Consider the following 13976-nt stretch of genomic DNA (forward strand, 5'->3'; position numbering starts at 1 on the left):
CTGGCTCCAGAACATGCTATTCTATGAAACTATATGGAAAGCATCCTGTGAACTCCTCATCAAGCTACCTTTGCCTATCTGATTTTTCAGTCCCTATGTAGGTTATAATCATCCTAGAGTCTTAAAAGAATCAGCTAGTGAGATAGTTAATGCATTGGTTTCAATTTTCCAAAATTTCCTAGATTCAGGGAAGATGAATGGAAAATAGCAAATGTAACTCCTTCATTCAAAAAAGGAGACAGAAGGCAGGAAATTACAAATCAGTTAGCTTAGCGTCTGCCATAGGGAAAATGTTAGAAGCTATTATTAAGGAGATTATAGCAGGGCACTTGAAAAAAAAAATCAAGATAATCAGGTAGAGTCAACATGGTTTTGTGAAAGGGAACTCATGTTGGGCCAATTTGTTGGAGTTCGTGAAAGAAGTAGCATGTGATGTGGATAAGGAGGAGCCTGCAGATATACTGTACTTAGATTTCCAGAAAACATTTAATAAGGTATCACATCAGAGGTCACTACAGGAAAGAAAAGCTCATGGTGTACAGGTAACATTAAGTTTAAGTTTATTATTGTCACAAGTAGGCTTACATTAACACTGCGATGAAGTTACTATGGAAATCCCCTAGTCTCCACATTTCGGCACCTGTTCGGATACACCAAGGGAGAACTTAGCACAGCCAATGCATCTAACCAGCACATCTTTCAGACTGTGGGAGGAAACCGGAGCACCCAGAGGAGACCCATGCAGACACAGGGAGAACGTGCAAGCTCCACGCAGGCAGTGACCCAAGCCGGGAATTGAACCCGGGTCCCTGGCACTGTGAGGCAGCAGTGCTAACCACTGTGCCATCATACTGCCCTGTTGGGGACTGGCATTGATAGAAGTTTGGCTAGCTAACAGGCTGCAGCATAGGCATAAATGGGTCATTTGTTTGGTTGGCAAGATGTAACAAGTGGTGTGCCACAGGGATTAGTGCTAGGGCCTCAACATTTTACAATTTACAATGACCCAAGGTAAATTTGCTGTTAAGTTGTGACGAGGACATAAGGCAGCTACAAAGGGATATAGATAGCTTAAGTGAGTGGGCAAAGATCTGCCGAATGGGGTATAAGTTGAGAATTAAGAAATATATTGACTAAAGTGAGAGATTGCAGAGCTCTGAGATGCAGAGATATCTAGGGGTCTTAGCACATGTCACAAAAGGTTAGTATACAGGTGCAGCAAGTAACTGGGAAAGCTAATAGAATCTTACTGTTTATTGTGAGGGGAATTTAGTACAAAAGTAGGGAGATTATGCTTCAGGTATGCAGGGCATTGGTGAGACTACATCTGGAGTACTATATACAATATTGATCTCCTTACTAAAGGAAAAACGTAAATGCATTGGAGGCGATGGCCAAGTGATATTATCACTAGACTATTAATCCAGAAGCTCAGCTGATGTTCTGGGGATCCGGGTTCGAATTCCGCTATGGCAGCTGGTGGGATTTGAATTCAACAAAAAAATCTGGAATTAAGAATTGTTGATTGTCGGAAAAACCCATCTGGCTCACTAATGTCCTTTAGGGAAGGAAATCTGCCGTCCTTACCTGGTCTGGCTTACATGTAACTCCAGAGCCACAGCAATGTGGTTGACTTTCAACTGCCCTCTAAACAAGGGCAACTATGGACAGGCAATAAATGCTGGCCAGCCAGTGACGCCCATGTCCCACAAATGAATAAACAAAAAGTTCAAGGAAGGTTTACTAGACTAATACCTGTAATGGGCAGGTTGTCTTACAAAGAACAGTACAGCACAGGAACAGGCCCTTCTGCCCACCATGCCTGTGCCGACACATAATGACTTTCAAAACTAAAGACCTTTTGCCTCTAATGTGGTCCATATCCCTCTGTTCCCTCCCTATTCATGTATCTGTCAAAATGCCTCTTAAATATTGTTATTGTATCTACTTTTACCACTTCCTCTGGCAGCGCATTCCAGGCACTTAACACCCTCTGGGTAACAAAAAATTTGCCTTTCACATTCCTTTTAAACTTTCCCCCAAACCAATGTCCTCAAGTAATTGACATTTCTACCCTGGGAAAAAAAGACTCCGATTATCCATTCTATCCACGCCTTTCATAATTTTGTAAATTTCTATCAGATCGCCCCTCTTGGGGGAGAAAAATTGGACAGGCTAAACTTGTATCCGCTGGAGTTGAGAGATGGCTTGCTTGAAACAGAAGATTCGGAGGGGCATTGACAGGGTACATGAGGAAGGATGGGAGGAAGGATTCTCCTTGTGGGAGAATCTACAACTAGGGGTCACTATTTAAAACTAAGGGGTCACCCATTTAAGGCAGAGATGAGGAGAAAGTTTTCTATCAGTGCCTGGAGCTCTCTACCCCAAAGGCAATGGAAGCAATGGGACTTGGGTGTCGCTACCTGGCCAGCATTTATTGCCCATTCCTAGTTACCCTTGGAGGGCAGTTGAGAGTCAACCACATTGCTGTGGATCTGGAGTGACATGTAGGCCAGACCAGGTAAGGACGGCAGATTAGAATATAGAACAGTACAGCACAGAACAGGCCCTTTGGCCCACGATGTTGTGCTGAGCTTTAACTGAAACCAAGATCAAGCTATCCCACTCCCTATCATCCTGGTGTGCTCCATGTGCCTATCCAATAACAGCTTAAATGTTCCTAAAGTGTCTGACTCCACTATCACTGCAGGCAGTCCATTCCACACCCCAACCACTCTCTGCGTAAAGAACCTACCTCTGATATCCTTCCTATATCTCCCACCATGAACCCTATAGTTATGCCCCCTTGTAATAGCTCCATCCACCCGAGGAAATAGTCTTTGAACGTTCACTCTATCTATCCCCTTCATCATTTTATAAACCTCTATTAAGTCTCCCCTCAGCCTCCTCCGCTCCAGAGAGAACAGCCCTAGCTCCCTCAACCTTTCCTCATAAGACCTACCCTCCAAACCAGGCAGCATCCTGGTAGATCTCCTCTGCACTTTTTCCAGCGCTTCCACATCCTTCTTATAGTGAGGTGACCAGAACTGCACACAATATTCCAAATGTGGTCTCACCAAGGTCCTGTACAGTTGCAGCATAACCCCACGGCTCTTAAACTCCAACCCCCTGTTAATAAAAGCTAACACACTATAGGCCTTCTTCACAGCTCTATCCACTTGAGTGGCAACCTTTAGAGATCTGTGGATATGGACCCCAAGATCTCTCTGTTCCTCCACAGTCTTCAGAACCCTACCTTTGACCCCGTAATCCTCCCTGATTTCCTTCCCTAAAAGACATTAGTGAACTGGATGGGTTTTTCTGACAATGGTTTCTTGGTCATCAGTAGATTTATAATTCCAGATTTTTGTTTATTGAATTCAAATTCCACCATCCGCCGTGCAGATCGATTCTTGATTAACAAGGGGGTGAAAGGTTATTGGGGGAGGGAGGAATGTGGGGCTGAGGTTATACTCAGATCAGCCATGATTTTATTGAATGGTAGAACAGGCTGGAGGGCCAAATGGCCCACTCCTGCCCCCAGTTTGTATGTCTCTATGTGATAAAAATGACCTCTCACATCCTCACACATATCTGCCCTCAGGCTTTTAAGAATCTTAAGAGAATGTTAATCTGTGGCTTTAATGTATAATATCCCAGTTGGTGCCAAGATGTTCACTGCATATTAACAAGACCCATTCTTACACGGCTAACACTAATCTGCTTGCAGTTGATCTAACACAGTCAACATTGGTCATCTTGCCATCCTCCAATCCCAGCCAGTGTAAATGCGACACTTCACACTCACTCAGCCAATCCTAATCCCCGTTACTGTAAAGAGGCACGATTGTGAAGTCAATTAAACTGCATTTGTGTGTGTGTGTGTGTACTGAGGTGGGAGGAATGGCAAGATGAGGTTTCTCCTGATTCATCTGATATCGTCCTTTGTCCGGACAAGAGCCAGGAAGAAGCCCAAGTGACAACTTGGGGGAAAACAACAACAACTCGCATTTACATAGTTCTCTTAACATCAAGAAACATTCCAAGACAACTATACAGGAGCAAAACCAAGATCAGACACAGAATTAATTAAGGAAGTATTAAAATAATTCTGATGAAGGTTCAGCAAAACTCGAAATGTTAGCTCTGTCCTCTCTCTACAGACGCTGTCAGACCTGCTGAGATTTTCCAGCATTTTCTGTTTTTGTTTCAGATTCCAGCATCCGCAGTATTTTGCTTTTACATTAAGGAAATACTAGATAATGGTGCTTTTATGAAGCATCATACCTGTTAAGACTCGCATTCCAACCATTATCTTGTAATTGTGTTTGTCTATATATGCCCTGTTTGTGAACCAAACTCTTCACTCACCTGATAAAGGGGCAACGCTCTGAAAGCTCGTGCTACCACATAAACCTATTGGTCTTTAACCTGGTGTTGTGAGACTACTTACTGTGTCATAAAGAGAAGTGAGGCAAAGAGACAAAAGTTGCTCTACAAGGACATTTAAGAGCAGTAAACTTCGTTAATTCTTTCATTCCACTACACCCTCCAATTTCAAAGTTATTGATTCCCTTCAATTCTCTCTGAATGTTAACGGAAAGTGGTGTTCCCTAGCATCTGTCCTTGCCAATATAGCTGCTCAACACTCTGGGTTAACTTGGCATCTGGCCTTCCCTCCCACAATGAAGAAACCAGCCAGCTTAGTCGAAGCTGGTTCAGAGGATTTTTTGTTTTTCTGAAACACTTATTTTCTTGTTATTTGGCTCTGCAGAGCACAATTCCTTTCTAGGCTAAGGATCTATTGACTCCAGCTGCACTGCCACCTAGAGCAGGGGCTGATGAATCACCTGCAGGCCTGTGAAAAGTACTAGCCATTGGGACACACTTGAAAGAATACATTACCTGGTCATTTCATAATTTCATAAAATCTCTACAGTGCAGAAGGAAGCCATTCGGCCCATCGAGTCTGCACCAACCACAATCTCACCCAGACCCTATTCCCGTAACGCCAGATATTTACCCCTGACATTAGGGTCAATTTAGCATGACCAATCAACCTAACCAGCATATCTTTGGAGTGTGGGAAGAAACCGGAGCACCCGGAGGAAACCCATGTAGACATGGGGAGAATGTGCAAACTCCACACAGACAGTGACCCGAGGCCGGAATTGAACCCAGGTCCCTGGTGCTGTGAGGCAGCAGTGCTAACCACTGTGCCACCATTCCACCCCAGTTTAATTGTTCTTTGTGGGAGCTTGGTGTTGTGCACCAAGTGCCTGCTCACATTTCCAACATTACAACAATCACCACACGTCAACTGGCTGTAAAGCACTCTCGGACATCATGATATGGTGCCATACAAATGCAAGTCATCATTTTGGGAAATATACATATTAAATATCCACATTTCTTTACAGAATCAGGGAAGCATCACACAACATAAGAAATGGGCACTTGGGATGACAGGCACATATATAGCTTCTCTAATGTATTAGAACATCCTCAGGATTGTAATCAAAGTTTGATACAAGTTTAAGATTTTTAAAGTTTATTTATCAGTGTCACAAGCAGGCTTACATTAACACTGCAAATGAAGTTACTGTGAAAATCCCCTAGTCGCCACACTCCGGCACCTGTTCAGGTACAGAGGGAGAATTTAGCATGGCCAATGCACCTAACCAGCACGTCCTTCAGACTGGGGGAGGAAACCGGAGCATCTGGAGGAAACCCACGCAGACACGGGGAGAATGTTGTGCGGAGTCTGCACAACAGTCACCCAAGCTGGGAATCGAACCGGGGTCTCTGGTACTGTGAGACAGCAGTGCTAACCGCTGTGCCACCATGGTGCAGATGAAAGCAGGAAAGTGGAGTTGAGGATTGCCACATCAGATCAGTCATGATCTCATTGAAAGGTGGAGCAGACTCAGTGGGCCAAATGGCCTACTTCTGTTCCTGTGTCTTAAGGAAACCTCGGTTGGTTGGGGAGCTGGAGGAGGTTACAGAGGTAGGGAGGGGCAAGGCTGTGGAAGGATTGTGAAAATAAGCCTGTGGAATTCTCCTCCCCAGAGAGCAGTGTAGGCAGGGTCATTGAATATTTTGAACACTGGATCTTAGGCTTCCTAACCCACAAACTACAATCAGTAAGAATAGGCAACAACACCTCCTCCACAATCATCCTCAACACCGGTGCCCCACAAGGCTGTGTCCTCAGCCCCTTACTATACTCCTTATACACCTATGTGTGGCCAAATTCCCCTTCAACTCGATTTTCAGGTTTGCTGATGACACCACCGTAGTGAGTTAGATCTCAAACAATGATGAGACAGAGCACAGGAATGAGATAGAGAATCTGGTGAACTGGCGCGGCAACAATAATCTCTCCCTCAATGTCAACAAAACGAAAGAGATTATCATCGACTTCAGGAAGCGTAGAGGAGAACACGTCCCTGTCTACATCAATGAGGATGAAATGGGAATGGTCAAGAGCTTCAGGTTTCTAGGTGTCTAGATACCAACAATCTGTTCTAGTCCCCCCATGCCGACACTATACTTAAGAAAGCCCACCAACGCCTCTACTTTCTCAGATGGCTAAGGAAATTTGGCATGTCCGCTACAATTGTCACCAACTTTTACAGATGCACCATAGAAAGTATTCTTTCTGGTTGTATCACAGCTTGGTATGACTCCTGCTCTGCCCAAGACTGCAAGAAACTACAAAAGGATTATGAACAAAGTCCAGTCCATCACACAAACCAGCCTCCCATCCATTGACACGGTCTACACGTCCCACAATCAGTAAGAATAGGCAACAACACCTCCTCCACAATCATCCTCAACACTCGGAAAAGCAGCCAGCATAATCAAGGACCCCACGCACCCCGAACATTCTCTCTTCCACCTTCTTCCGTAGGGAAAGAGATACAAAAGTCTGAGGTCACGTACCAACCCGACTCAAGAACAGCTTCTTCCCTGCTGCCGTCCGACTTTTGAATGGATTTACCTCGCATTAAGTTGATCTTTCTCTACACCCTAGCTGTGACTGTAATGCTACATTCTGCATTCTCTCGTTTCCTTCTCTATGAACGGTATGCTTTGTCTGTATAGCACGCAAGAAACAATACTTTTCACTGTATACCAATACATGTGACAATAATAAACCAAATCAAATATTTTTAAAGTTGCATTGGGTAAGATTCTTGATTGATTTGGGGTCAAAGCATATTTCAGGGTTGGCGTGGGTGGGTGGGGGGTGGGGGGGGGGTGGTATAAAGGACAATAGAATTGAGGGCACAATCAGATCAGCCGTGATCTTACCAAGTAGCTGAACAGGCTCTCAAGTGGGGGGGGGGGGGGGGGTGTGTGTGAGTTACTGCTTAATATGAACTAATACAGATCAATGAAATCAGGGGATATGGACAACACATTACCAGCGAAAGATATTTGGATGAGCACTTGAAATATCCTAACATTCAAGGATATGGGACAAATGCATGAAAATGGAATTAGCGCGCCTTCAGTGGCAGTTGTTGTCAGTGCAGATTCGATGGGCCGAAGGGTCTTTACTGCACTGTACGACTCTATGACTCTAAGAACTGGTATCGCTCAAGGATTTGTACCCTGGACGGTACAGTCAGAAAGAAGGGGCGATTTTAAATTCCCAAGGCTGGACGCAATCTCCAATTTATTGACGCAAGTGGGCCCCTGTCACTTTAAATCTGCTGAAGCTGAAGAGAATTCCTTCATGCTATCAATATGCTGGTGGGCCCCTCGTGTCAGGACAAGGCATTTGTTGCTGCTGTACCAACGCAGAAAGCAGACAATCACCTCGGTAAACTGTGAAATCATATCTACTCCAACCAGCGACAATCACATAATAGCACATTGTCCCAACTAAAACAACATTACCCTCCAAAGGCACAGTCCATCAACTGATCTCTGAAGGATTCATCAACGTGGCTGAGGGTTGTTGATGATTCAGCCTGATTACTTTTATACAGATTAATATTAATTGTAGAGATAGAGTGATACAAGATGTACTGCAACAACTTGCCTGAGCCTCCTCTGACAGTTTCTTCCAAACCCATGACTTCCAACAGTCAGAAGAGAGTGAGGGCAATAGGCCACATCAAAGCGACACGGTGGCACAGTGGTTAGCATTGCTACCTCACAGCGCCAGGGACCCGGGTTCGATTCCCAACTTGGGTCATTGTCTGTGTGGAGTTTTCACGTTCTCCCCATGTCTGCGTGGGTTTCCTCCGGGTGCTCCGGTTTCCTCCCACAGTCCCAAGATGTGTAGGTTAGGAGGATTGGCCATGCTAAATGTATGGAGTTACACGGATAGTGACATACAGTGTAGACACTGGGCTCTTCAGCCCATCGAGTCTGCAACGACATAACTGCACTAAATCTACACTAATTCCATTTTCCAGCGCTTGGCCCACATCCTTGAATATTGTGACATTTCAAGTGCTCTTCCATGTACTCTCCCAAACCAACTGGAAAGGAAAGCGCCTCTTCATTTCTGCCCAGTGCTCTGGTTTCCTCCCACAGTCCAAAGATGTGCAGGTTAGGTTGATTGGCCATGATAAATTGTCCCTTAATTTCCCAGGATGTGTAGGTTAAATGGATTAGCCATGGTAAATGTGTGGGGTTATGGGGACGGTGGGGGGCGGGAAATAGGGCTTAGGTAAGATGCTCTGTCAGAGAGTCGGTGCAGACCCGATGGGCCGAATGGCCTCTTCTGCACTGTAGGGATTCTATGATTTGCTGATTGGCAGTCAGGAATCATCCAATTAAACAACCCTTTCTTATCTCCAATTTTTTTTTGAGCAAATAAAATTATTCAAAAGATGATTTAAATAAAAAAAACACAATTTTGTTTTCTGCACCTGTGACTTATCTCTTGGGTTAATCTTTACTTTCCACAGACACCAGGACAATCTTAGACAGTTTGCAACTGCTCACGTCTGGAATAGCTGAGATGTGCAGAATTGTGTCCATTACCTCCCTAAAAACCATAAAATCCCTACAGTGCAAAAGGAGGCCATTTGGTCCATTGAGTCTGCACCAACCACAATCCCACTCAGACCCTATTCCCATAACCCTCATTTATCCTAAGTAGCCCCCCTGACACTAAGGGGCAATTTAGCATGGCCAATCAACCTAACCCGCACATTTTTGGACTGTGGAAGGAAACTGGAGCACCCGGAGGAAACCCACGCAGACGCGGGGAGAATGTGCAGACTCTGCACAGACAGTGACTCAAGCTGGGAATCGAACCCGGGTCCCTGTCGCTGTGAGGCAGCAGTGCTAACCACTGTGCCACCGCTAAAACTGACTTGACTGTCAAATGGCTTGCAGTCCAGGTCAGCCATGCAATGGCCAATATTGAGTGAGGGAAGGTAACCAGATTGAGTAAAAGCAGAATACTGCAGATGCTGGAATCAGAAACCAAAAACAGAAAATGCTGGAAAATCTCAGCAGGTCCTACAGCATCTGTGGAATGAGAATAGAGTTTTGAGTTGAACTAGAGTGCTACTGGGACTTGATGGTTTGAGTTAGAAGGAGAGGCTGCATAGACTGGCATTTTTTTCCCTGGAGCGTAGGAGGCTTTGGGGTGATCTTATAGAGATCTTTAAAATGATGAGAGGCACAGATAAAGTAGATAGTCAACATCTTTTCCCAAAGGTAGGGAAATCTAAAACTAGAGGACATAGGTTTAAGGTGAGAGGGGAGAGATACAAAAGGTCCAGAGGGGCAATTTCTTTCACATAGTAGGTGGTTAGTGTTTGGAACGAGCTGCCAGAGGTAGTACAATTTTGTCTTTTAAAAAGTATTTAGACAGTTTCATGGGTAAGATGAGTATAGAGGGATATGGGCCAAATGCGGGCAACTGGGACTAGCTCAGTGGTTGAAAACAAAGGGTGGCAAGGACAAGTTGGGCCGAAGGGCCTGTTTCCATGCTGTAAGCCTCTATGAGTCTATGAGTCTGGATGACCCTTTGTCAGAGGTAACCTTGGATGTTGTGTCCCTTTCTGAAAGTGTTTGGGTACAGAAACAAGCCATTCGGCCCGACTGAGCCATGCCAGTCACATGGCCATGTTTCAGCCCCCACCTCATCAACAAATCCATCTAGTTCTTACCCTCTCATGTGTTCAACATGCCAATGCTACTCAACTCAACTACTCCTTGTGGTAGCAAGATGACCATCTAAATCAACCTGCCAATGCCAGCAAGTCCTCATTAGTGACAATATGTAAGGGTTCTCAGACTGATCAGTTTGGGCTACAGTTTCAATAAACACACTCCACGCCCTACGAAAGATCTCCACTCTCTGCTATCCAGTGACACAGCTCACCCAGTATCAGAAAGAATAGCAGCAACACAGACCGGCTCATGTGCCAGTCCTTTCCCTCCCTTTAGGGAAGGAATGGTATTGTCATCGGACTGGTAATCCAGAGACCCAAGGTAATCCTCTGGGGACCCGGGTTCAAATCCCACCGTGGCCGATGGTGAAATATGAATCCAATAAAAGAAATCTGGAATTAAAAGTCTAGTGATCACCGTGAAACCATTGTCGATTGTCATAAAAACCCATCTGATTCTCTAATGTCCTTTAGAGGAGGAAATCTGCCATCCTTACGTGATCTGGCCTACACGTGACTCCAGACCCACAGTATTGTGGTTGACTATCAATTGCCCCCTGAAATGGACAAACAAGCCAAGTGATGGGTAACAAATACCCACATTCCATGAATGAATAAAAACTCTCACCACAGTGGTTAGCACTGCTGCCTCGCGGTACCAGGGACTTGGGTTCGATTCCTGGCTTGGGTCACTGTCAGTGCAGAGTCTGCACGTTCTCCACGTGTCTGCGTGGGTTTCCTCCGGATGCTCCAGCTTCTGTGCCCAAACACTTTCAGAAAGGGACACAACATCCAAGGTTACCTCTGACAAAGGGTCATCCAGACTCATAGACTCAGAGGTTTACAGCATGGAAACAGGCCCTTCGGCCCAACTTGTCCTTGCCCCTTTTTTTTGCAACCACTGAGCTAGTCTCAGTCGCCCGCATTTGGCCCTCTATACCCATCTTACCCATGTAACTGTCTAAATGCTTTTTAAAAGACAGAATTGTACCCGCCTCTACTACAACCTCTGGCAGCTCGTTCCAAACACTAACCACCCACTATGTGAAAGAAATTGCCTCTCTGGACCTCTTGTATCTCCCAAAGATGTGCTGGTTAGGTGGACTGGCCATGCTAAATTCTCCCTCAGTGTACCCGAACAGGCACCGGAGTGTGGTGACTAGGGGATTTTCACAGTAACTTCATTGCAGTGTTAATGTAAGCCTTACTTGTGACTAACAAATAAAGTGTAAACTTTAACTTTTTCCTGGCAGAAGTGGAAAACTACTTTACTGGGGGGGGGGGGGGGGGTGGGGGGGGGGGGAGCAGCAGAAGAGACAGGTGGCGAATGGGTAAACAAGCCAACTCCAACCAACCACTCTGTAGCACAGCGAGTGGGTGCACTTTACATCTGGGCTCACTAACAGCCAATCCCTCAACACATTCAGCAGCTTTCAAATAGGTCAACACCTTCTCTGCACGTTAAGCAGCATCTATCTCTCCAGTGAACCTCATCTCACCCCTTCACTGATCTAAGAGTTCCTTGCAGCTCACCAGAACTGAACAAGAATTCCCTATTTGAGATTCGAGAGCTATAAATGAGGCAAATAAAAAAGGGAAACAATAAATGAAGCAGTCCTTATCCACAAAATATTAAACAATATGACACTTTATCAAATTGTGTCAACATACATACAACTGAAAATGTTCAATATCTACACATAAGATATCTCTCTTTATTTATTAATCACAAATAGGCTAACATTAACTTTGCAATTAAGTTACTGTGAAAATCCCCTAGTCGCCACACTCCGGCGTCTGTTCGAACACACTGAGGATTTAGCATGGCCCATGCACCTAACCAGCACATCTTTCAGACTGTGGGAGGAAACCAGAGCACCCAGAGGAAACCCAAGCAGACAGAGGGAGAATGTGCAGACTCCACACAGGCAGTGACCCTGGTGCTGTGAGGCAGCAATGCTAACCACTGTGCCACCCTCAATGCTGATTTATCAATTTAAACTGGGATCAATTAAGAAATGGGTTAAATATTTTTTCAATGTTTTTTTCTTTGAAAATTGATGGTTAACTAGCATTTATATCTGGTGATCCACCAAGATAATTGAATAATTAACTAACTCTTAATACGACTCTCACCAACTTTTACAGATGCACCATAGAAAGCAGCCTTTCTGGTTGTATCACAGCTTGGTATGGCTCCTGCTCTGCCCAAGACCACAACAAACTACAAAGAATTGTGAAAATAGCCCAGTCCATCATGCAAACCAGCCTCCTATCAAGTGACTCTGTCTACGTTTCCCGCTGCCTCGGAAAAACAGCCAGCATAATTAAGGACCCCACGCACCCCGGAGATACTTCCATCGGGAAAAAGATACAAGAGTCTGAGGTCACATACCAACCAACTCAAGAACAATTTCTTCCCTGCTGCCATCAGACTTTTGAATGGATCTACCTCGCATTAAGTTGACCTTTCTCTACACCCTAGCTATGACTGTAACACTACATTCTGCACTCTCTCCTTTCCTTCTCTATGAACAGTATGCTTTGTCTGCGTAGCGCGCAAGAAACAACACTTTTCACTGTATGCTCATACATGTGACAACAATAAATCAAATCAATAATTGGTATGTTGAGAGAAAGAGGGACACGAGAGTGACTACTTCCCTCGCGTGTGTCACACGGCCCATTCATAAACTGACAAGGTTATTCACAATGCAATAGAAAGTTGTAAAAACGACAAACCAGGCTCACCTTAACTTGAAAGGGCTGGATCTCGTTCAGCGTCTGCGCTCTGAGCTTCTTGGTGAGAATCTTCAGCATGTTGGAGAACAAACAAAAAAAAACACGCACACCAACTGTTTACAAAAGTCGAAACATCAAAAATAAACAAGAAGAAAGGTGTGTGGTATCAGTCAGTTGAGACAAGGATCCTGCCCCCGCCCCCCCCCCCCTTTCTCCTCCTTCCCCTCCCCTTCTCCTCCTCCCCCCACACAGACACACACAAGAGAGAGATTGCCAAAAACTGCGAGGAAACTTGTTGATTCTGCACACCAGTGCCTCTTTCTGACCGTCTCCTTCTCAGTCCCGCCACCCCTGTTAAACGCTGCAATGGGAGGTGGGTTTTGTGTGTTGGGGGGGGTTGGAATAAGAACGATCCGCAGCTTAAGGATAACAGAGATCTTCTCCTTATAGATCCCAGGACCTGCATACATATATATACACACTCCCTCTCTCTCTTTCCTCGCACAGGCTGCTGGAGGTTTTAATGATGTTTGAATGGGGGCGGGTCAATGAGGAAGCAGTCTTTACGCAGAAAACGTGGACACCCCCCCTCTCCCGGGGGGGGTGGGGGATGTTAAGACGTTAACATCTCTCCTTAGCTCTGCACCAACTAGCAGTGACCTGAAACTTAAGGAAAAAACTGAACCCCCTTCAGTAGCCGATCAAGATGTATATATATGAAAAAAATAGGAGGGGAAAAAAGCCAAGCATCAGACCTCAGGGGCGGAGTTAAATCTGAAAGAAGCCCTCTCTATCCTTTAAATCTTGTACTTTTGACACCCCCTGTTGGTAATTGTAACACATTAGCTGTCTGGGGCTGTGCACCAGTTTAGAGGTGTTAATTTGTAATGGGAACTTTGTGTTTGAAGTCCCAATCAGCACACGCCGGTATCCCCACTTTGAATCTCTGGTTTTGTAAGTGATGTAGCAATTCTTGTGAAAGGTATGCATGCACTTCTGCAAGTATACGTGTCTGAATGTATACACAGATTTGTTAAAGGGTACATTACTTTAAAATGAAGGCTAAGGAAGAAGAGTGGGAGGCAG

The 13976-nt window shown here is 45.0% G+C and overlaps 1 protein-coding gene across 2 annotated transcripts in view; it reads right to left on the reverse strand.

Moving 5' to 3' along the window:
* Nucleotides 1-13389, reverse strand: part of LOC144493398 (uncharacterized) — a 122831-nt gene extending 109442 nt beyond the window's left edge. Inside the window, exon 1 of one of the 2 annotated variants that reach the window (XM_078212261.1) lies at nt 12900-13389. In XM_078212261.1, coding sequence (XP_078068387.1) covers nt 12900-12968 — 69 coding nt within the window. In that variant the 5' untranslated portion in view covers nt 12969-13389. The remainder of the gene's footprint in view (nt 1-12899) is intronic. The other variant, XM_078212262.1, reaches the window with a different exon arrangement.
* Nucleotides 13390-13976: the final 587 nt, after the last annotated feature.

Source organism: Mustelus asterias, chromosome 5 (assembly GCF_964213995.1).
Source record: "Mustelus asterias chromosome 5, sMusAst1.hap1.1, whole genome shotgun sequence".
Classification (NCBI taxonomy): domain Eukaryota; kingdom Metazoa; phylum Chordata; class Chondrichthyes; order Carcharhiniformes; family Triakidae; genus Mustelus; species Mustelus asterias.